Raw genomic sequence first — 26,208 nt, forward strand, 5'->3', positions numbered from 1 at the left:
AAATGTTGTCTCAAATAAATGATGAGTTGATGACATTTATCATTAACCTTTCACATTTATTATCATCGTTTATGGACGAAATCGTTTACATCCACGGACCGACAATTTACATCTTGTTACATCTTACAGTGTATTTCCTTCGCAAGAAGATTCTCTATTTTTCAACGGTTATAAGCATAATAATGTTTTGAGGGTATTGTCTGGGACAACATCACAACAAAACAAAACATGACAATTAGTCATCTTCGATATCTCCGAAACTAGCATGGTGTGTAAACCTCCGGTCCGGTATACCGCGGAGGGTGGTAGTATGTTACAGACGCATTTCATCACATCGGAACCAGCTTTCATGTGAGGATCAATCATCATCCCTGATTCCCTGACTAGCCCATCTCGAAAGCTTGACCACTGTCGCCTGTCATCTTTTGCTATCACCTCTGTATTTTTGTATTTGATATTGACCACTGCCATCACATTATATAATTATATATCGCTAATGAATATTGCACTACCACTCATAGTGACATAGTGAATTGTGTAATACATTTATTGATTGTCTACTACTTGTTGGTTGTTTGTTGGTCTCACACTAAAATCTTTTACGTACGGATGTCTCATTAGGATCGCAGTCTACTGACATCCGATGTATGCTGACATTAAGATAAGGAAAGGATATAAGTTTACAGTGTGTTCATATAAGCGATTTAACAAGAAAGAGGATACATGCAGGTCTGGTTGCAAAATTGATATACATTTACTCTAATTACTAACGGAAGATGATATACTTCCACGCCAGTTTTGACAAAGGACTATTATGTGAACTGTTTGTAGAGGAACACACAAAGCCAGTCCTTTGTCTGAGAAAGAATAATGTGACAACCATGAATCCAAGCCAGCTGTCTCCTGGAACCCTTAGCTTCACAAGAATCAAATATACAGAGATATGTATAAGAGTAATTCTGACAACAATCAAACAAGGAATAAGAAGAATATATGAGACTAGTGGTGTTAATCACATGTGGATCTTGAAAAATTCAAAAGATTTACATGAAGTCATAAAATCTTAGACCAATTTTAAAACGTTTAATTTTCCCACCCATTACCCAACTATCCCTCATTATAAATTAAAAGAGTAATAACGTTCTCAAATCATCAAAGCTTTTTTTCCAAGGCAGCAGTTTGGAAAATTGTTAATGAATTAGGCCAATTTGTTACAACCGAAAGTAAATCAACTCAATAATATTTAGATACCTAAATGCGTAATTTGCTGGATTTCCTGATTGACAATATCTTTGTCACATTTAGGGATAAACATCTAAAAAAGTAGTAGGTGTCCCCATGGGTACTAACTGTGCCCCTCTCCAAGCTGAAGTGTGTCTCTTTGCAGACGAATAAATTGTAGGATTTTTACTACTTTTTAAATTAGACCAAAGAACGGACACATTGCCAAGAGTTTCAATCTCAGTTTCAGATATGAATATAAATATATATATATATATATATTATATAGACGACCTAATCTCTTTCAACAATGTCAAGATAACTGAGTATCTTCACCTATCAACCAGAGTTAGAAACAGTTGAGAAACCGTTTTCAGTATCCTACCTGAATCGATGCATAGATTCTCAAAATGATGGCAACTTCTGTACCAAGCTATATGACAAGAGGGATGAGTTCGATTTTCACACGTGAACTTCCTTTTCCGTCGAACAATATACAATCAGCTACATCTAGGTACTTACGAACGTGTACATATCATTCACGAAAATGCAGATTGTCCTTACAGCTAAGCTTTGCAGACAGGATTTTGCCATCAAAGGCCTTGTTAAGTTATCCTAGAAATGTTATGGAGACCTTAAGAGGAATTTACTAAAAAGATGTACGACACGTTAAGTGTGTTTGTGACGGGTGCCACCGGTAGGTCAGGATACCATTTCGCGAACACCTGGTGTTATCACTCATCGATAGTGATGCATACACACATGCTTATGATAGAGTCAGGTGGATTTCTTATCTCTCCGCGGGTCTGTGTGGCGGGAGGGGTTGCTTCGGTTTTCCGGTGGTCAGCTTTGCCTTTGTGTCAGACGGTGTTCCGCCGGATCCGGCTTTTGGTGTCTGCAGTTAACAACTTTTGAGATACAATCCAGCATGCTCTTTATACCAAGATTCCAAAGAGCATCAAACGACTCTCCCTCAGACGTTTTTTTTTATCAAGGTTTCAGTATTCGGGGCCTCAGTAGCACTATCAAGGGTTTTATGGTAGATGTGAGGAGTACAATTCCAAATTGGAAGCATCACTGACAAAAATGATGACCGATGCAATTCCCCATTTGGACGTGTACCGTGTGTTCCCGTATTTGTTTCAGGTTAACAATTGACTTGCCTTTGCACTCTGTTTGTGACGGGGACCACCGGTGGGTCAGGATACGCTCATATTTTCTCGAACACATTCTGTGATTAATGAACACATGCTTATGGTATTGTCGGAATCGTTTAACGGACTCTTCTTTTAGCAGAGATCTATTATGATAATGGAAAGGGTTTTGTGGCTTTTATTCAATAATGCATGACATTTCCTTGTGCTGAGTCCTTGACACACTAACGTGTAACTTTGCAATTACTGTCAATGAAGTATTCGTTAATAAAACACTAGTTGCTGTCGTTACAGTCTACACAACAATACTGTGAGAAGACGACACATTTCTACCCATGACAAATTCCACTACTTGTGGCTGCCAAGACTCAGCATACAACTACCGACCTGTAGGTCATATATATATTCGGATGAGGTTGACATTAACAACCTACGTCAGTTATTCAAATGAGGACCAACATATCGCGAGCAGCCTCCTACCAAGTTTAAAATCCTTATGGATGCTGTCGAAGAGAAGAAGGGGAAACCTGTTGAATGTGTTTTAGAGTGGGTAAAGTCAGTGCGTGAAGTTGTTGGTGGAATGACATGCCCTCAAATAACATAACCATTATATGTAAGCATCACTACATTAAATATTTGATAAAGAAACTTGGTGTAAGTGACATATTAAATAATGCCACATATAAAGCCAGTATGTTAACTGAGGAAAACGTCTATCAAACATCATGCATCATTACCATCAACAGTTTGCTTGATTCTAATACCTGAAGACATGATTGTGCATTCCCCGTTTGTATTGGATTTCAAAGCTCCATAAAAAATCCGCACAAAGAGAGATATATTGCTGGGTCCAGCAAATGTACCACCTAATGCATGTACATGTCTCAAAGATTAACCATAATCCTTAATACAATCAAGGAAGGACTTTGAGACAAGTGGAATTAATACCATGTGGGTTCTCAAAAACTCAAAGGGTTTGCTTGACTTTTTACAATCTCCGAAAACAACCAGGTTCACTTCTGTCAAAACATTTGTTTTTTTCAACTTTGTACACCACAATCCCACATGACAAACTTAAGGAAACACTTCATTCCTCGATCCATGGAACGTTTGCTGCAAAACATGGTGACCATAGATATAGTTACATATCTATCATCAGAGGTTCAAGATATTTTGTCAAAAATGAGAGCAAATGCCATTTGAACTTTGCTGAGAAAAAACATATGTGAATGCTGGACTTCCTCATTGATAACATCTCTGTAATATTTTGGTGTAGGACATTTAGGCAAGAAGTAGGTATCCCTATTGGCACCACCTGTGCTCCCCTTCTGGCTGATCTGTTTCTTTATGAATCCGAATTTCTGCTCGGATTGGCATGGTCAAAACAAGGTAATTGGCCAAGAAGTTAACTTAAGCTTCAGGTATATCGATGATCTGATATCGTTCAATAACCATTAACTAGCCAATTCCCTTCCACTGATTTACCCACCTGAACTAGAAATAAAGAAGACCAGTGAGACTGCTTCATCTGTTGCATATTAAGATCTATGCATAAAGATTCAGAATGACAAACCACTCTCTTCAAGACAGTATGACGAGAGAGATGACTTCATTTTTCCAATAGTCAACTTTCCCTTTATGTCGAGCAATATTGATGCAGCTCCAGCCCTTGTTGTCTACATTTCACAACTTTCAAGAGTTCAAAGAGCGTCATACGACGCAAATGCTGTTTGATGAAGGTTACAACATTCAAGGCCTCAGTAAAGTTTCCAAAACGTCTTATGGTAGGCATGGGGAGGAGAATGCAATTCCCTATTGTAACTTGTACCATATATTCCAGTGTTTTTCAGGTGTTTGTGACGGGTGCCACCTGTTCAGCGGTATACGCTCACCTTTTCGCGAACACCTGGCATCATCACTATTTGATCATGATTTATAAACACATGCTTATGAAATAGTCATAATCGTACAAAGGATTCTGCTTTTGGCAGAGATTTCTTATGAATATGGAAAGGATTCTGTCGTTTTTATTTACCAGATCAATTACCCCTTTTAGGGACCCGTGTCCCAGCACTCTCCTTGTCTTGAGAGGAGGCTTACTTGGATCGTGTGATCATGCTCCGTTGCCTGATTTTCTGCGTGTCATCCAAGGCTAGTGGCGATGCTCATAATATCACCCACTGGTTTGTATATTAGCCAAAACTTTCTCATTTGTATCTGGAACATGCAGACGACGACCAAACAAATAATGAGACAAGACATGTAGAGTCTTCTACAGATAACTTTACAAACTGTGTCAAATAAATCAATTTCATGTAAAATAAAACTGATCTATTCAAGACAACTGTTCTAACGTCTCAGACCTAGTTACGTGTGTTGTTTCCGAACGAATCAGTTTCTTTCAAAAGAGACGCGTGGAAATGTGAGGAAGAAAAGAATATAAAGGAAGACACTTTGTAGCTATACGAGTTCCACGTAAAATTATATTGATTCCACTGCCCTTGAATCTAAATAATAAACTATTTGAATTTATTCCATCCTCTATAATTTCACTGATTGCCTTAAATTACTTTTAGTCAAACACGAGTTTGCTTATTTTTCTAACTTGGTCGATCGAACGCAATGTTCTGTAGGATGGAGGCTTGGTGAAGACCCAAGTGCTGGGTTGGCGTTAGTTCGTGCAACATGAGGGCTTGGCTTGGGTCTCTGACTTTCCCCGTCCTGTTTTACTTGGCCTATCATCGCCGGAATAGGCAGTTTTATACATTGTTTTCAAAGACAGCCCGGCCGTGGGAGAAAACACTCAGCCTCAGGCATATTGATTGGCCATTGAAAGGAAGCCAGTGACAGTAGCGGAATGTAGCTTGCGAGACTCACTCAATTTGAAACGATGTTTGAACACAGATAATTCCGAGTGATTTACAATTAAGCAAATCCTATTTTTTGTCGATTTTATTTCATGGAATGGGGTTGAATGTAGATGAAATTTAGATAGCCGAAGGGAAAGTGTTATTATTTTTGTTAATGGAAGGTCAGGATGCTTCAGCGACAACGGTAATGGAGATGAGCGCAAGGACTGATGCATGTCGGGAAGGGTACATGCGCAGTAATGTGTTTGTTAAGTGAAGGTCAAATGATCAACATTTAGGGTCAGTATTGAAAGTTCTGCCAATAGTTTTGGCAGCCTAATATTGAAGGGAGACTAATCAGGAAAACTCTTCTTTCTTGCGACTCTGCAACACGTAATAATTTACATCGACTAAGATTTCCGAATAAACCTTTTAGAAGATATGATTGATATGTAGGTCAGTGGGGGTCATGTCTTCAAAGCACATACGTACAAGAGAGTCGTACGCTTGGAACTGAGACCGGTGTTAGTCCATGTCTAGTTCTCAAGATTCCTGGAAGCTGGACACTAGGATAGTTGCTGAGTGGATCTAGCGATTTAACGTTATTCACACATTACGTATTCCACCACTAACGGCGAAGAATTAAGTTTCAATTACCTTCTCAGAAAGACGGGCGCCATGCTTCCCAAAGATAGAAGCATGTCTGCTTTGTGTCTTTGCTTTCGCTACTGGTGTGTATGATAGTGGGGAGGGCGGGATGGGGTGCAGTGGGTTGGGGTGGTGTGGGTTGGGGTGGGGTGGTGTGTGGTGTGTAGGGTGTAAGGTGATGACGGGGGTTTGGATGATGACGGGGAGATGACGGGGATGGGGAAGATGACGGGGAGATAATGGGGGAATGACGGGGGATGACGGGGACGGGGAGATGACGGGGGGGGGGGGGGTGATGACGGGGGGATGACGGCGATGGGGAGATGACGGGGATGGGGATGATGTCGGGGAGATGGAGATGACAGGGCATGACGGAGATGGGGAAATGTCGGGGGATGACGGGGATGGGGATGATGACGGGGATGGGGATGACGGGGATGGGGAGATGACGGGGATGGGGAGATGACGGAAGGATGACTTGGGTGGGGAGATGACGGGGTCGGGAGTGACGGGGATGGGTATCATGACGGGGAGATGACAGGGAGATGACGGGGATGGGGATGACGGGGATGGGGAGATGACGGGGATGGGGAGATGACGGAAGGATGGCTGGGGTGGGGAGATGACGGGGTCGGGAGTGACGGGGATGGGTATCATGACGGGGAGATGACAGGGAGATGACGGGGATGGGGATGACGGGAGTGGGGATGATGACAGGGATGGGGGTGATGACATCGAGATGACGGGGATTGGGATGATGACGGTATGGGGATGATGACGGGGGGATGACGTGATGGGGATGATGACGGGGATGGGAATGATGACGGGCAGATGACAGGGAAATGTTGGGGATGGGGATGATGACGGGGAGATGACAGGGAGATGATGGGGATAGGGATGGTGACGGGGAGATGACAGGGAGATGACGTGGTGATGACGGGGATGGGGATGACGGGGATGGGGATGACGGGGATGGGGAAGATGACGGGGAGATGACAGGGCATGACGGAGATGGGGAAATGTTGGGGGATGACGGGGATGGGGATGATTACGGGGATGGGGATGACGGGGATGGGGAGATGACGGGGATGGGGAGATGACGGAAGGATGGCTGGGGTGGGGAGATGACGGGGTCGGGAGTGACGGGGATGGGTATCATGACGGGGAGATGACAGGGAGATGACGGGGATGGGGATGACGTGATGGGAATGATGACAGGGATGGGGGTGATGACATCGAGATGACGGGGATGGGGAGATGACGGAAGGATGGCTGGGGTGGGGAGATGACGGGGATGGGGATGATGACGGGGATGGGTATCATGACGGGGAGATGACAGGGAGATGACGGGGATGGGGATGACGGGAGTGGGGATGATGACAGGGATGGGGGTGATGACATCGAGATGACGGGGATGGGGAGATGACGGGGATGGGGATGATGACGGGGGGATGACGTGATGGGGATGATGACGGGGATGGGGATGATGACGGGGATGGGGAGATGACGGGGATGGGGAGATGACGGAAGGATGGCTGGGGTGGGGAGATGACGGGGTCGGGAGTGACGGGGATGGGTATCATGACGGGGAGATGACAGGGAGATGACGGGGATGGGGATGACGTGATGGGAATGATGACAGGGATGGGGGTGATGACATCGAGATGACGGGGATGGGGAGATGACGGAAGGATGGCTGGGGTGGGGAGATGACGGGGATGGGGATGATGACGGGGATGGGTATCATGACGGGGAGATGACAGGGAGATGACGGGGATGGGGATGACGGGGATGGGGATGACGGGGATGGGGAGATGACGGGGATGGGGATGATGGCGGGAATGGGGATGACGGGGATGGGGAGATGACGGGGATGGGGATGATGACGGGGATGGGGAGATGACGGGGATGGGGATGATGACGGGGATGGGGATGACGGGGATGGGGAGATGACGGGGATGGGGATGATGACGGGGATGGGGAGATGACGGAAGGATGGCTGGGGTGGGGAGATGACGGGGATGGGGATGATGACGGGGATGGGGAGATGACGGGGATGGGGAGATGACGGAAGGATGGCTGGGGTGGGGAGATGACGGGGTCGGGGGTGACGGGGATGGGGATGATGACGGGGAGATGACAGGGAGATGACGGGGATGGGGATGACGGGAGTGGGGATGATGACGGGGATGGGGGTGATGACATCGAGATGACGGGGATTGGGATGATGACGGTATGGGGATGATGACGGGGGATGACGTGATGGGGATGATGACGGTGTGATGACGGGGATGGGAATGATGACGGGCAGATGACAGGGAAATGTTGGGGATGGGGATGATGACGGGGAGATGACAGGGAGATGATGGGAATGGGGATGGTGACGGGGAGATGACAGGGAGATGACGTGGTGATGACGGGGATGGGGATGACGGGGATGGGGGTGATGATATGGAGATGACGGGGATGGGAATGATGACGGGGATGTGGATGATGACGGGAATAAGGATGATGACAGGGAGATGACGGGATGGGGATGATGACAGGGAGATGACGGGATGGGAATGATGACAGGGAGATGACGGGATGGGGAGATAACAGGGAAATGATGTGGATGGGAATGATGACGGGGAGATGACGAGGAGATGACGTGGTGATGACGGGATAGGAATGATGACGGGGAGATGACGAAGGGATGACGGGATGGGGATGATGACAGGGAGATGACAGGGAGATGACGTGGTGATGACGGGATAGGAATGATGACGGGGAGATGACAGGGAGATGACGGGGAGATGACGGGATGGGGATGATGATGGGGAGATGACGGGATGGGAATGATGATGGGGAGATAACAGGGAAATGATGGGGATGGGAATGATGACGGGGAGATGACGGGGTTGGGGATGATGACGGGGAGATGACGGGATGGGATGATGACGGGGAGATGACGAGGATGGGAATAATGATGGGGAGATGACAGGGAGATGATGGTATGGGGATGATGACGGAGGATGGGAATGATGATGGGGAGATGACAGGGTGATGACGGTATGGGGATGATGACGGGGAGATGACGGGGTGATGACGGGATGATGACGAGGATGGGAATGATGATGGGGAGATGACAGGGAGATGCCGGTATGGGGATGATGACGGGGAGATGACGGGGAGATGACGGGGATGGGGATGATGACGGGGAGATAACGGGATGGGGATGATGACGGAGGATGGGAATGATGATGGGGAGATGACAGGGTGATGACGGTATGGGGATGATGACGGGGAGATGACGGGGTGATGACGGGATGATGACGAGGATGGGAATGATGATGGGGAGATGACAGGGAGATGCCGGTAAGGGGATGATGACGGGGAGATGACGGGGAGATGACGGTATGGGGATGATGATGGGGAGATGACAGGGAGATGACGGTATGGGGATGATGACGGGGAGATGACGGGGATGGGAATGATGACGGGGAGATAACGGGATGATGACGGGATGATGACGAGGATGGGAATGATGATGGGGAGATGACAGGGAGATGACGTTTTGGGGATGATGACGGGGAGATGACGGGGTGATGACGGGATGATGACGAGGATGGGAATGATGATGGGGAGATGACAGGGAGATGACGGTATGGGGATGATGACGGGGAGATGACGGGGTGATGACGGGATGATGACGAGGATGGGAATGATGATGGGGAGATGACAGGGAGATGACGTTTTGGGGATGATGACGGGGAGATGACGGGGTGATGACGGGATGATGACGAGGATGGGAATGATGATGGGGAGATGACAGGGAGATGACGGTATGGGGATGATGACGGGGAGATGACGGGGATGGGGATGATGACGGGGAGATAACGGGATGGGGATGATGACGGGGAGATGACGAGGATGGGAATGATGATGGGGAGATGACGGTATGGTGATGATGACGGGGAGATGCCGGGGTGATGACGGAGATGGGGATGACGGGGATGACGGGGATGGGGATAATAGTGAGAGGATGAAGGGGTAGACAAAAGACTCTTTGCGTTGGGAGAGGTCTACACGATGGTATTTATGATTCGCAGACAGTGTATTGTCAGGGTGGGTGTTGTGGTGGTTGTGGTGGTAGTTGTGGTTGTGGTGGTGGTGGTGGTGGTGATGGTTCTGGTGGTTGTCATGGTTGTGATGGTGAAATTTTGGGTCAAGATTTGTGTTGTTCCTTAACCACAGTCACGTACTCGTGTACTTGTATCTGGACACGATTCTTTTAAACATCACTGTGTTTTATATGTTTTATTTGGTTAAAACATCAGGACCTATAATATGTCCCCTTCTTTGTGACAGAGGCCAGATTTTGGAGAATATCCCGAGAGAACACGACTGTAAGTCGTACATTTAAAAAAATCAAACCCTCGTGTAACGTATGCAAGATCATTGTACCCGAAGTTGGGCAGCGAATAACTATACTTACCCGAAACCCTTGCATTTTCTCCTGAGACTGCAGCAGCCATTTACTGGTATAACAGCTTTTCCAGCAAAATGGTCCGGTATTAGGTCTTTAACATACATGCTCAGAAAAAGTCCCCGAACAATATTATAAATCATGTTCCTCCACCTAATCTATAGACGCCGGATTTCTGTACTCGAGGGTGCTGATGAATATAGCGCTAGGAATGGTTAGTGTTAATCTTCGGCCATCATCTGGTGTGGAGGTAATCGGGTGTATAATATCAAGTTATTGAGTTGAGAGTTATCTCCCTGCCTGGCCATGCGCAAACCAATATTAATGCATTGGTATCTTGGGGTTGATAATCAGTAACGAGTCTTGTGGTAAATTGATTTTATATGAGAAGCAAGAGTACCTTGAAACACGTTTTTAATTTGTCATTTTACTGACATGCTTTCAAAATAACGTAATGGGGATTTAAATTAGCTAAAATGTTCAAAAAGCCGTATCATTCTCAAAACAAGTTGAAGATGTTACGAAAACATAAACACTGTCAAGAAACAACCTAGTAAAATGATTTCTTAAAGCATCATAAAAAATAGAAGAAACCAAGAAAAGAACTAAAAAACCCGAGATAATATACAATAGGACAATGGGTACACATATGTTTAAGGTCATGATAAAGGGATAAACAGGATTATAGATAAAATATGTAACAAGTGTTCAAAAATATTTCACAGCTATGCTTGCAGAAATAGCTCTGTGCTGGTAAAAAATCAATATGTTAAAATTCAGATTCAGATTTCAATAGGCACCTTGGGAACACCATTTGTGGGATTCCAGCTTCATCAGCCCAGCATATACTTATGATTTGATACTGATCGGGTCGGATATGCATGTTACATATTACAAGTTATTCTGCATAGCATATACTTATAATTTGATAATGATACGTGCAAAGAAATCGGGTCGGGTATGCATATTATATATTACATGTTATTCTGCACAGCATATACTTAGTGATAATTTAATGATGATACATATAGAGAAATCGGGTCAGATATACATGCTATTCTGCACAGCATATACTTTGTTATAATTTGATAATGATACACACAAAGAAATCGGGTCAGATATATATATATATATATATATATATATATATATATATATATATATATATATATATATATATATATATATATATACTTATTATTTGATAATGAAAAATACCGTCAGGTTGATCAGATGAAGACATTTTTCAAGACAAAACGGTTACTTGCATCCTCCATGCGGTATCAAAGGACCTAATGATTTCAGAGGCGTTTACAACAGCCGGACGATGTAATCTCGCAGGATCTTTCAATTCAGGTGAGCTAAAGCGATAAAGTCATGACTGTTGAAAAGTCAAAACTACCATTCACGATATATAATCTATATACATTAACACCGCTTGGACATTAATCGTATCGTCATCGTGACGTTGGGATGTCTGGTCATGTTGTAATTAAACAATCTGAAAGTAAATTAGAAGTCGCTGATAATACATCGACACGGACAAAAATAAACTTGAGGAAATCTAAAGTCAACAGAGACTAAAGATTCCTTGTGAAGATACATCCACAACTTGAAGAAAGTTTGTTAGTTTCAATTCTCTCGACAGAGGGCGCAGGTAGCCGGGAAAGACTATAAGCGTATTCAGTATCAATGTCTGAGCTATGCAATTCGTTAGCTTAAATAACCCGGTAATCAAGGTTGCGCTTTCAAATTAAAGTTAAGAATCACCTCAGGCGACAAGCAGGAGACTGAAAACCACTAAACTGACGCCGCTAGGTGGCGGTTTTCACAAACGATACTATCGATTGGTTGCTTCCAGCGTCACGCCATCTAGTGGTCAATCAGTGAAGCTGTCAGGTGAGGTGTAATTTGCGTCAAGTCCGAGCGACCACGTGAGAGGGGTTAATTCAAGAGGAGGGTGTTTTCTGTCCGGATCTGACAAGTCTGCAACTGAGAATATATTGCCCAACAGGCGATAATTATATGGTATGTAGGGATGTATTGATCAGCCCATTGATTTAGCAACATGGGGAAACTCATTGAGCATGTTAACTTCGACAGACCATGGAAGAAAAGTTCGGGTCAGTAATGCTTTGGGGTGACCCCTGATGTTGTAAATGTACAAATAGAACATTACTCACCACTGTCTGCCTGAAGGCTACTTATAGAATTGTATTCAAACACACAAACACATAATGACATACGGAGCCGACGTGGCTGTTCCAGTCGCCTCCCGCCGTCTGGAAGTCATGCCTTCACGGCAAACTTTCAGGGAGGAGAATGATAGTGAACTGTAAGTAGCAGCTGATTCACAGACATTCATTATCGACGACATTGGATAGCACCAAATTTATGATGAGAGAGAATAAAGCGTTAATGTCACATAACAATCAGTCTCGATTTTCTGCCGAAGCGGTTCTGTCTAGCGTAAAGGTGAAATAGCGGTTGAAATGTAGACGAATGGAAACCTGGAAATCAGCGATGACACCAGGTGTTCGCAAAAAGGGTAAGCAACTCACGTGCACTCACATGCAGACACATAAAAACCTACAGGGATCTACTACACTTGGTGTTCCTGTTTCATCAAGTCGTAAACGTCTACGACCTGTAATACTTGAGCGCCCCCTCCCCTTCCCCCTCCCCTCCCCTCCCCTCCCCCACCCACCTGCAGTAAATCGATCTGCCGTGATATGACTGAACTACTGACAAACGGCTTAAATAATATTAAATAACAAGTTTCTATATGTCAAATACATTTTTCAGATCTGTATTGTTGGACAGGTTTTGTTGAAACTTTGAAGAGAAAAAGCTGTTTATACAGGAATAATAATATCTTACGAAGTTGTTTGATATTTCCTGGCGCAAGTCAATGAACAAACAGACACGTGCTTAAAGTGCTGATTGGAACCTGTCTTCACAATAGAAGATCACATCTGTATTAAGCTGAATAACAGAAATATCATCAACACATATATCTTCATTAGAAAATAGCATAGATGTATGAGGAATAGAAATGGCTTATGACGTCTTCACGTAATTACTAATAGGTAATTTAACATGCTTGTAATAATCGCTACGTTTTATTGCTTTTATTTCATTTAAAATGAAAAGCTTGGATAAAGGTTTCTCTAGATATATCTGATGACATTAAACATCAAACGTCAACGCCAGAGAATAACCAGTCTGGATTATCCGCCGAAACAGAATTCCTTTTTACTATTATGATGTAACTGAAAAGATACACACACCATATATCAAAACTTACTTAAGAATTGGTAAATATGCAGCTTATAACGCATTGCTTGCAGGACTGGACGGTTGTAAGTATGCAGCTTATAACGCATTGCTTGCAGGACTGGACGGTTGTAAGTATGCAGCTTATAACGCATTGCTTGCAGGACTGGACGGTTGTAAGTATGCAGCTTATAACGCATTGCTTGCAGGACTGGACGGTTGTAAGTATGCAGCTTATAACGCATTGCTTGCAGGACTGGACGGTTGTAAGTATGCAGCTTATAACGCATTGCTTGCAGGACTGGACGGTTGTAAGTATGCAGCTTATAACGCATTGCTTGCAGGACTGGACGGTTGTAAGTATGCAGCTTATAACGCATTGCTTGCAGGACTGGACGGTTGTAAGTATGGCACTGGACTATTTAGTCTAGCTAGAGTTGTTCAATTTTGTTTTACGGTATTTTAAATTAGAATTGATGAAAGAAGATACCCTCGCCAATGTGATATGATGCTAAAACCAATGGACGAAAGTGTTAAATGTAATTGGGTATCCCCGGTGAGACTGGTGTTATTTTCAAGTGGGTTTTCATTTGTATTGATTGCTCAAGATGTTGGTGACGTGCAACTGTTTTTGTTTTATCTTAATTCGAAATGTCCACGCCAGAGATAATCACTGTAGATTATCCGCCGAAACACATTCCGTTGCGTGTTAAAGGCAAAATAGTGGTGAACATTATATAAATGGATCATTGAAAACCAGTGATGATAAAAGTGGTTCGGGGAAAGGGTAAGCACATCCTGCCCTACTTGTACAGTGTAGATTATCCACCGAAACACATTCCGTTGCGTGTTAAAGGCAAAATAGTGGTGAACATTATATAAATGGATCATTGAAACCAGTGATGATAAAAGGTGTTCGGGGAAAGGGTAAGCACATCCTGCCCTACTTGTACAGTGTAGATTATCCACCGAAACACATTCCGTTGCGTGTTAAAGGCAAAATAGTGGTGAACATTATATACATGGATCATTGAAAACCAGTGATGATACAAGGTGTTCGGGGAAAGGGTTGGCACATCCTACCCTACTTGTACAGTGTAGATTATCCACCGAAACACATTCCGTTGCGTGTTAAAGGCAAAATAGTGGTGAACATTATATACATGGATCATTGAAAACCAGTGATGATACAAGGTGTTCGGGGAAAGGGTTGGCACATCCTACCCTACTTGTACAGTGTAGATTATCCACCGAAACACATTCCGTTGCGTGTTAAAGGCAAAATAGTGGTGAACATTATATACATGGATCATTGAAAACCAGTGATGATACAAGGTGTTCGGGGAAAGGGTAAGCACATCCTGCCCTACTTGTACAGTGTAGATTATCCACCGAAACACATTCCGTTGCGTGTTAAAGGCAAAATAGTGGTGAACATTATATACATGGATCTTTGAAAACCAGTGTTGATACAAGGTGTTCGGGGAAAGGGTTAGCACATCCTACCCTACTTGTACAGTGTAGATTATCCACCGAAACACATTCCGTTGCGTGTTAAAGGCAAAATAGTGGTGAACATTATATACATGGATCATTGAAAACCAGTGATGATACAAGGTGTTCGGGGAAAGGGTTGGCACATCCTACCCTACTTGTACAGTGTAGATTATCCACCGAAACACATTCCGTTGCGTGTTAAAGGCAAAATAGTGGTGAACATTATATAAATGGATCATTGAAAACCAGTGATGATACAAGGTGTTCGGGGAAAGGGTTGGCACATCCTACCCTACTTGTACAGTGTAGATTATCCACCGAAACACATTCCGTTACGTGTTAAAGGCAAAATAGTGGTGAACATTATATAAATGGATCATTGAAAACCAGTGATGATACAAGGTGTTCGGGGAAAGGGTAAGCACATCCTACCCTACTTGTACAGTGTAGATTATCCACCGAAACACATTCCGTTGCGTGTTAAAGGCAAAATAGTGGTGAACATTATATACATGGATCATTGAAAACCAGTGATGATACAAGGTGTTCGGGAAAAGGGTAAGCACATCCTACCCTACTTGTACAGTGTAGATTATCCACCGAAACACATTCCGTTGCGTGTTAAAGGCAAAATAGTGGTGAACATTATATACATGGATCAATGAAAACCAGTGATGGTAAAAGGTGTTCGGGAAAAGGGTAAGCACATCCTACCCTACTTGTACAGTGTAGATTATCCACCGAAACACATTCCGTTGCGTGTTAAAGGCAAAATAGTGGTGACCATTATATACATGGATCATTGAAAACCAGTGATGATACAAGGTGTTCGGGAAAAGGGTAAGCACATCCTACCCTACTTGTACAGTGTAGATTATCCACCGAAACACATTCCGTTGCGTGTTAAAGGCAAAATAGTGGTGACCATTATATACATGGATCATTGAAAACCAGTGATGATACAAGGTGTTCGGGGAAAGGGTTGGCACATCCTGCCCTACTTGTACAGTGTAGATTATCCACCGAAACACATTCCGTTACGTGTTAAAGGCAAAATAGTGGTGACCATTATATAAATGGATCATTGAAAACCAGTGATGATACAAGGTGTTCGGGAAAAAGGGTAAGCACATCCTACCCTACTTGTACAGTGTAGATTATCCACCGAAACACATTCCGTTGCGTGTTAAAGGCAAAATAGTGGTGAACATTATATAAATGGATCATTGAAAACCAGTGATGATACAAGGTGTCCGCGGAAAGGGTTAGCACATCCTGCCCTACTTGTACAGTGTAGATTATCCGCCGAAACACATTCCGTTGCGTGTTAAAGGCAAAATAGTGGTGAACATTATATAAATGGATCATTGAAAACCAGTGATGATACAAGGTGTTCGGGGAAAGGGTTAGCACATCCTACCCTACTTGTACAGTGTAGATTATCCACCGAAACACATTCCGTTGCGTGTTAAAGGCAAAATAGTGGTGAACATTATATACATGGATCATTGAAAACCAGTGATGATACAAGGTGTTCGGGGAAAGGGTTAACACATCCTACCCTACTTGTTGCCCCGCCACTTTCACAGTGTTTGTTTGTTGTCTGACGCCGCACTGCAGTACTCCCGCCATGCGACAGCGGCGTGTAAACAAACAAGTCTCTACCAGACAATCCAGTGACAGTAACCAGACAAGCCAGTGACATGACGGCGCGTTTACTGATTTATTGAAACTAATGACGTTAATGTTGAATTACGTATGTTGTGCACAAGTTCAGGCATTCTGCTGCTTACAAGTTAAGCGAAACACTTAATAAATATATTCCTGTACAGCCAGCGAGTTGGCAACATGAGTTCCAATCCAGCGGCGGCATTACCAATAATTTTACTTACATTAAAATCACCTTGAACAGTTTTCACTGCCCTATTTCTATGGTTCCAGAATCACAGTTTTAGACACAAATAATATAATCTTAGAAATACACATCAATATCAATTCAAAATCTCATGATTGTTTTAGAAAAACTAACTTGTAGATAAGAGCCTATTACTTAATATAATACTATCTAATGAACAAGCGAATTCAAACCCAATAGGTCACGCACGGGTTTCACTGTGCAGATTAGCCGAGTTAATGTGATTTTGTCTTCTTGATTGTAATTACCAATCATATGTCGACTTATCAGTGATCGCCACTACACGAGGGGTTAGTGAGGGTCAGTGTTTTGTTTGATTAATTATTGATGATGCATTACCCTCAGAGAGGGGTCAGACCATTGTGGTTTTATCTCCGTACGCACGTTTCGCTGACGTAATCGTATGGGTATTGAAGTGCTTTGACGATTATATAAATGACCAATTAAGGAAGAAGTGGAGCCTGGATGTGGGTATTGTGAACGAAAGCTTTATAGATTTTCAATTTTCTTTATTATTATAAGTAGACGATAACGGCTATGTCTTTGAAAAACATTGTTTATCTCATCGATCGGGGGTTGAGAAGTTTTTACGTGGCACGGCCAAGATGGCAAACATTAGGTTTACTGCACTACGGGGTGAGATGAAAATAGAATACATTGTAGCACAAACATGATGTTATATTTAATATACATCTCATTTCAGAACTTACTTTGAATGAAGGAACGAATCAGGGACAAGAGAATGAATAGGTTTTTTTTTCACTTTATGAATGTATCATGTTTGGCTGTACAATATATGAAAAGCTGGATTTCCTCATTGATAACATCAGTGTGAAAGTTGGGGTAAGATATTTAGGTAAGAAGTAGGCATCCTCATGGACATCAGTTGCGCTCCTCGTTTGGCTCATCTGTTTCCTTATGCATATGAATCAGAATTTCTGTTCGGATTGGCAAAGTCAAAACATGGTAATTTGGCCAAAAAGTTTAACTTATGCTACAGGTATATCGATGATCTGCCATCGTTCACTAACCATCAACTAGCCAATTCCCTTCCACTGATTTACCCACCTGAACTAGGAATAAAGAAGACCAGTGGGACCACCTCATCTGTTTCATATTTAGGTCTATGCCATTTCCTGAGGCAAGTGAGTTATCTGGACCTTTACACTCAGTCAACTCCCTTGCCTCGGGAAGATGGGTCTATGCATAAACATTCAGAGTGACAAAACACGCTCCGCAAGACTGTATGACAAGAGGGATCATTTCAACTTTCAACAGTCAACGTTCCCTTTATGTTGAGCAATATTCCTGCAGCTTCAGCCCTTGGTGCCTACATTTCACAACTTTTGAGATACAATCGAGCAGGTTCTTTCTACCAAGATTTCAAAGAGCGCCACGCCACTATTGCTCAGATGTTGTTCGCTGAAGTTTACCACATGCAAGGCCTCAGCAAAGCTTTCCCCAAAAAAGATTTTTGGTAGACATGTGGAGGATATTTCCAAAGTTGTCGCATCAGTGACAAAAGTGATGTCCGATACATTTTCCTATTTTGACTTGTACTATATGGTCCCGTGTTTTTTTTCAGGTGAACAGTTAGCTTGGCTTTGCATGTGTTTGTGAAGGATCCCCTCATTAGACCAGGATACCCTCACCTTTCGCGAACACCTGATATCATCACTACTTGACATCGATAATGTTTGTGAGAAAAAGCCTAATTTTGAGATGATTCTTTTCATGTCTTCATTATTTGAAACTTTCGATACAAAATTCTCTCGCACTGCTATAACAAAAGTGCAAATGCTTTCGATGTACAACGTAGTCAGCAAAAAAGAAATCGAAATGTTACGAAAGCTGTAAACATGACTTTGCATGCTCTAATACGTAAATTAATCACGTCCAAATCGGTAATACCAAATGCCATTCACTACTTGTATCTGTGTTCTTCGGAAACCCTACTTTATATATGTGTTCATATGTACATGCACATGTCTGTATGAATGAATACTGTGCATCTCTTTATGACACGCTTGTGCCAATGATACCGCTGATGCAGTCTTAATAATACAGTTCTGTCCTGCAGCTTGGAATTCTTTGAACGGGGCAATAATGCGATTGATCATGCGCTTTGAGCACAACCCTACATGGTGTGGAACGTTGCACATTATACATGTTCCTCTATCCAGGCATCGCTAAACATTGACAGTTCTGGTGATAAATCATTCATTTTTCCCACACATATCAACAATATTCACTCACTCTCGGGTAGTTCTCATTGATCCTTTATACACTTGTAGAATACATACACCCTTCAGATTAACCAGAGTTGTCTATTCATTTATGTTCTTTGTCATTTGGTGGAGATTGTGCGTATCAAATTTCTGGACTTGTGCACAAACACCCAGTGTACATAACATGAGGAAAGAGGCGGACGGAAAAATATATTTCCACAGTATAAAACGTCATTATTTATCATCGCTCTCTGGAATGATAAAGCCTCACATCTTTATACTAAGGAAACTATCCTGACAAAGCATTATCAACTTAAGTGGAAGATATCAACAGTAGAGACTTAAAGAATATTGACTACTGGCCATGCATTCTATTATTTGAAAGTAGACCTTGCAATCTGTTTATAAGAACAAACAATGATACATTTAAACAACGATTTGTAGAATCATGGAGGATACAAAAACGTAATTCCAAAATTGTATCGATATGTGGAATATGCACTCGGTCCACATGTCTTCTAATATAGCAATACATCAACAGCAAATCTATGCTTGTCGTAAGAAGTGACTGAAGGCTTCAAGTTGTCAGGCTCGCTGACCTCGTTGTGCATGTCATCGATTCCCAGTTGCATAGATCGAAACAGGATTGTCTGGTCCGGACTTGATTATTTACAGACGGCCGTCATACAGCTGGACTACTGCTGAGTGTGGCGTTGAACAACAAACAAACAATAAAACGGTTAAAAAGGCCGGGATGGGCCTACTTTCAGTGTTTACAAACGAACATCTCATCGCCCCATACTCAAACATTCATTGAATCATATTGTGACATCATACTATGCGATTGTTATCATTATCAAAATACAGTAATACGTTTAAAACGAACACGCTTATACCGAACTGACGGATATAACGAACTGTTTTTTGGTCCGGTCCATTTGCTGTATATAGGCTGAATATGTGTCTTGAACGAACTACGGCTATAACGAACTAAAATTAGTGGTCCGTTTTAGTTCGTTATAACACGTCGTTTACTGTAATATACTGAACCGCAAAAGAAACGTCACCATTGATAGATATATGAGAAACCTTATTTGTCCAAACACTGTAAACATACTTTGAGACATATTTAAAACGATGAAACTTGGCAAAACTGATCATCAAGGTTGAAATTAAAGTGTCAAATGTTCTTAAAGTGAAACACAACACTAGTCTCTGAGAAAATGCCATCAATAGTCAGTATCTCGTGTGTCCGCCATGTGCATTGATGACTGCCGTGAAACGTCGATACATGGAATGGATGAGGCGGTTGATGATGTTCATAGGCACTTGAGCCCACACTCTGAGGAAGGCCTGACGCAGTTCAGCTACAGTTGTCGGCCTTGGTCGGACGTCATTCAGCCGTCTTTGAATCTCGTCCCACAGGTGCTCAATGGGATTTAAATCGGGACTGAGGCCAGGCAATGGTTCTGATGCCATTCTGCTGGAGGAAGTCTCTTGTTGCTCTTGCAGTGTGGACACGGGCGTTATCATGCTGAAACTCGTGGTTGCCAAATGAGGTATGGCGTGTGGTCTCAAGACTTGATCATTGTACCGTGCTGCTGTGACACCATTGCCTCTCCCTTGACCGATGTTCTGGAAGACCACAGGGCAGACCCTATGTGCAAGACCAATTCCAACCCACACCATGCTGCTTGGACCACCCCACGAGTCTCTCTCAACAACACAAGCATCCGAATAACGTCCCCGACGGCGTCGCCAGACTCTCTCTCTGCCATCTGCTGTTGAGATACAATAACGGCTCTCGTCTGAGTAAAGGACTCTTCTCCACTGCTGGTGGCGCCAACACTGGTGCTGTGCTGCCCACTGAAGACAGCCCCGGCGATGACGTGGTGTCAGAATGGGTCCTCGGTGTGGCCTGTGACAGTGGAGGTGGTTGCTCGTCAATCGTCGACGCACGGTGTCCGCACTAATGTGTCACTGGTGTGTCCCCATGGTCTGTCGAGCAGTAACAAAGCGATCTTGAAGATGCTGTCGCACAATCTGACGACCCTGACGTTGGGTGGTGACGCTTGGTCTTCCACTACGTGGTCGGTCAGTGTTGGTGGTCTGGTACCGTTGCTGGAGCCTGTATATGGTCCTTACGTGGACTCGAAATACATTGGCTAATTGCCGGGCGGTTTGTCCAGCTTGCAATCGTCCAAGGACTTGGTGTCGCTGATTTCTTTTCAATCTTGACACGTGGTAGCAATTCAATAACGAATGAATGTTATCCGATCTGGGTGGATTTTTATAGGGCAAGAAATGGGGTAACGCATGTGCATTTCAATTTGCACGGAACTCATGTGCATCGGGTTACCATGGCAGTTGCCGTGATGCGTTTGGGCGATCGGTTTTATTGCTTTGTTTTTTTATCATCAAATTTCCGGACAAGGTAAAGTAAAAATTTTCAAAACTTTGACCAAAATGACCCAGATTTTTAAATGACAACTTTTTATGCAATGTTACTTAAGATGACGTTTCTTTTGCGGTTCAGTATAGTCTAAGCTACCGAAAATCAGTGTCTGAACAATAATTTGAGTTGGAACTTTGATATCCATAGTCACTGTCAGACTGTCTAATCACTGACGAAGTGACGTCATATATGGTTGCGCACATTCCATCAAAAAACGTTGCAATGTTTAGGCACCATTTGAGAAAACGATTTATTAGAAATAAACACTATGTATTTAACTCAGTGTTTACCACTTGATATGTACCATCACAACGCTCAATCCTAACCTAACCTCTACTTCCTACCATCTACACAACAATCACGATTTTTGTCCCAGCAAGATTCCAGCTTTATTCCAGTTACATGACGGCGGCCTGTAAATAACAGAATCTGGACCAGAGCACGCCGTCCGGATACGAGGACACGCTATTGACCAAGTAACCGAGCCTGACCACCCGATCCATTTGGTCACCCCTTACGATCAACATAGGTTGTGGAGCCATTCTAACCAAAAATCCACACGGGGGGATTTTACATTACCAACATATGTGTTGAACAAAGTAACACAATAACAAAATTCGCGATAGTTTCTAGGTTTACTGGTACCAACAAATTCACAAAAGTAGCAAACGTTAAGACCTGAATTACTTCGGGGTTTCCTCCCTTTATGCAGAGGTTTCTATTGTATATGGGAAGGGTTTTGTCGCATTATTATTATTATTATTATTATTATTATTATTTACAGATAAAATTTAGAAAATGCAGCAAAGAGGGTTTGGTTGATCCTGGCACAGTCAGGCTGGTTAGGCTCATCATCAGCTCAACGCCCTTGTCCCCCTCAACACGCAGCCCAGATAGCGAATGGGACTTCTCCCAGGAAGCGCTTCCTTGTCAAACCCACCCAGAACTTTTCGCAGAATGTGAAGACTCCCCAACACTGCAGCCATCGAGAACAATGGGGATATTAAAAATGTACAAGCGACCGTTGGTTTGCTTGTTCAGGACTCGATCTCACTTCAGAGTCCGCCATGAGATGTACTAATCCCACAGCATCAAACGCCCGGCGTCAATATACACACGGTGAGACTAGGTGCAGGTATCGCTTCGATTATTCGAACAGATTCAGAGCGACACTGTCATGCGAAATGTAGGTCAGAACGTTGACCAAAAACAGTGGTCTATTATTCAAACATAAATAAAGATTATGCATTTCTAGTGTAATCTCTTCCCCACATTGACTTCATTACCTAGAGGTTTTCAAAACATGAAATCTAATTGTACCAAGTATTTGTTTCCGAGCGGTCTTGGGACTTTAGCTGTTTGAGCCTCGTCTAGACTACGTTTCGGCCTGGGTAAAAAAATTCAATATTCCCCGAGCACTTCTATATCAATCTGAGCGTTTATGAACCCCTGGCTTTAGTACAGGCGAGTAAACACAAAACAGACACCTCCGCTTCACTTCTATTACATTATGATGGATATAACACAGATAACATTTGTCAACACCTACACGTTGGTAAAAAAACAATACATGACAATTAATTGGAGTAACGTTGATAAACTTTATGAATACAGAATTGACACGTGAAACCAGACCTTGAAGTAAGGAGTGCAGGCGTATTCATCATGTACATATGAAGGGTAAGGTTAAACATCTTTCTTTTGACAGATCGTAACCGCCTACGTGGTCCAGTGGAAAGAGTGTTTGTCCGGGGAGCGGGAGGTGGGTGGTTCATACCTGGTACTTGTTGTTATCCTGTCCCGTGGCCTATCCAATGCTGATCTCGATAACATATCCCATGCCCAATGTCCTAGCCAATGATGGCCTCGATAACATACCCCATGTCCTATCCAAAAATGATCTCGATAACATATCTCATGCCCCATGTCCTATGCAATGATACCCTCGATATCATATCCCATGCCCCGTCTAATGACGGTCTCGACATCATATCCCGTGTCTTTGTGTGGTATTTTCTGCAAGAAGCGTTCATGTAGGCAGACCGCCAAAGTCTGTTAAAGCGATCTGTCTAGTGGATACAACATCTACCATTATAGCTATAAGCCGTTTCATATAACGATGAAACAGGAAGAGTTCCAAGCAATCAGTGTCTTATTCCTCGACATTAGTTTCTCCAGTGACATATTACAACGCTACAGTTCGAATTATCTAAAGAATTGGTTACAACCATAGACCATTATATCGATATGATCACTTTAACAGGTGATAAAACCCTTTGCAAATATTTCTGCAAACAACGTCTCACACTGTTTTCGAGCAACCATCCACATATAAGTCAAATTGAACAACCGTCGGTCATTATTGCGACATAAAACATATAATGTACGTTATTTCGGCTCAACAATGTAAAGAACAGTTCACAACAACCTTCCACTATTTCCACATAAGGTATTTAATAACATACACCACGGATACAGGACAACTAATAATACACCCACGGCATCTGGTCTCTGTACTGTCGACATTAATGATCATTTATCTTGACAGTGCTGTTAACTCTCAATCAGGCTGACAAATGCCACGGTCAATGCAATGGTCAAGTAAAGATGCAAAATAAAAGCGAAAAACCGTAAGTTTCCGACTGTATCATGAGCATGTGTTTATGAATCACTATCGAATAGTGATGATGCCAGGTGTTCGCGAAAAGGCGATGCTGCCCCACCGGTGTCATCCGTCACAAAAACTTCTGGGCAAGAGTCGTATGACGCTCTTAGAAATCAAGCACGTCTTTGTGACACGTTAGTGAATGGCGAAGCTGTCCGAAAGATTGGAGTTTGTACCACTTAGGTGTTGGTAAGTAAAAATATGCAGTGAGTGAGTGGGTTGGGTTTTGCGCCACTTTAATTATTTCAGTTATATCACTTGACAGGGTATTGTGGGAGAAAAGCCCAGGGCGACGTCCCCCACTTACGTGAAACTGAATATAGTATGATACGGCGGACCAAGAATCCGAAGCTCTTGGAAAGCAAATATCGGATTCGAACTCATTATCAGCAGATTCTTCTATGGGTAAGGGAGGCAACTCTGTACTGGGATACAAGGGCATCTTAGGCCCCATGTCCACACGTACCCCGTGAAAGGGCTTGAACACGTACCCAGACTTTAATCTTAAAGTTATTTGATATTTCATTGTAAAGTAAGAATATTGGTTTTCAGTAATGTGAAACAGCAGATTGATCTTAAGAACAATACCAGTGGATTAAAATAAATCTACCTTGATATCCGATCCACTGGACATAAAACCAAAAATGTCAGATTATATTAGTGTAATTAGTTGTCTAGTATGTGGGCTACAGACGTGTAAGAGAGTGTAAGTAAATTAGAAATATAGAAATCAATATTTTCATAAAAATTCTGTTTGCAGCCATTTCATGTTTCATGTGCTTGTAAAACACCTACGGCGGTGCTGTTCTTGTGCGAAGGACTAACTGGCGCACGCGAACATAAGGTACATTCAAGCTAGACAAATCAAGACAATGGATAGCATTCTTAAAGTCACACACCGCGGTCCGAGTGAGGGCAGTTGAGATCGTTGACTGCATAGCAAGCACGAGAGTTGAGATAGCATAGTCTTTGGCAATATGTATACAAACCTTCTCTGCAGCTTACTCGCGGGTTGTATACTCCCCAGGGAGCTGAGAATGGAATTGTAATGCACACCGGTTGACTGAGGTATTAATATGATCTGCTTAAGTGTAGATTGTTACACAAAAGCAGTCTATTATCAAGTCAAGCCAGTAGAAGAGTAATTTAGATGAACGCTACATGAATGTTCGCTTGTACAAGGTTATTCAAAGTTTCACACGAGGGACGGTTTGATAGCACAGTTGCACGCTCGCATGTCTTGTTCTATGCGGGTTCGATTCTCGATTCAAAGGATATCCACCCTGGTGCCTAATAAACCGCCTCCGTGGTGTAGTGGTTAGAGCATCTGTCCGGGGGGCGGAAGGTCGGTGTTTCGATCCCCGGACGCATCATTTCAAAGGACTTTAAGAAATGGTACTTGTTACAATGCCTAGTGCTCGATAAAAAAAGGACTGGTTGGCACGGAGTCAGAATACCGTGTCTCTGTGTCATATTCAGGTTAAAACTGCGACATGGTATCTCAGCGGACCAGCAAATTAAAACCGCCTTTAGTTCGGGCTAGTACAAGCAGCCAAACACACACATGCATGCACGGCGCTATAGTGCAACAATCCTGAACGCATTTCACCACGCCTCTCCTCACCTCGTACCTAATAAGCTTCAGTATGCTGAGAAGCGCCCGAATACACACCCATCTCACTCACTCATACACACACAAGTTGTGAGTTGCTGTGACACTTGAAAGCAAGAACGACTCGTGTAGGAAAGGTAACACAACACCATCACATCGCAAAAGATCGCTTAACTACAAATGCACGGGTTTAATTATTCATCGGATTTTTTTGATTTTA

At 43.1% G+C, this 26,208-nt stretch overlaps 2 protein-coding genes across 2 annotated transcripts in view; both read right to left on the reverse strand.

Moving 5' to 3' along the window:
* Positions 1–6,525: 6,525 nt before the first annotated feature.
* LOC125372581 (vegetative cell wall protein gp1-like) lies at positions 6,526–7,455 on the reverse strand. The gene is made up of 2 exons (XM_048383015.1): positions 7,272–7,455; positions 6,526–6,983 (listed from the first exon to the last, which is right to left on the reverse strand). The coding sequence occupies exons 1-2, from the start codon at positions 7,453–7,455 to the stop codon at positions 6,526–6,528; spliced, it is 642 nt and encodes a 213-aa protein (XP_048238972.1).
* A 160-nt stretch (positions 7,456–7,615) lies between these two features.
* The window catches only part of LOC125372582 (extensin-like), a 47,063-nt gene continuing 28,470 nt past the window's right edge, over positions 7,616–26,208 (reverse strand). Inside the window, exon 3 of the mRNA XM_048383020.1 lies at positions 7,616–9,936. Coding sequence (XP_048238977.1) covers positions 7,616–9,936 — 2,321 coding nt within the window. The remainder of the gene's footprint in view (positions 9,937–26,208) is intronic.

The sequence above is a fragment of the Haliotis rufescens genome, unplaced genomic scaffold (genome assembly GCF_023055435.1).
Source record: "Haliotis rufescens isolate VD_foot unplaced genomic scaffold, xgHalRufe1.0.p SCAF_1, whole genome shotgun sequence".
Classification (NCBI taxonomy): domain Eukaryota; kingdom Metazoa; phylum Mollusca; class Gastropoda; order Lepetellida; family Haliotidae; genus Haliotis; species Haliotis rufescens.

Coding starts and splice junctions, on each gene's coding strand:
- LOC125372581 (XM_048383015.1), bottom strand. CDS start 7,455: ATGATACCCATCCCCGTCACTCCCGACCCCGTCATCTCCCCACCCCAG. Junction 6,984..7,271: donor CCCATCCCCGTCATCTCGAT/GTCATCACCCCC, acceptor TCCCCACCCCAG/CCATCCTTCCGTCATCTCCC.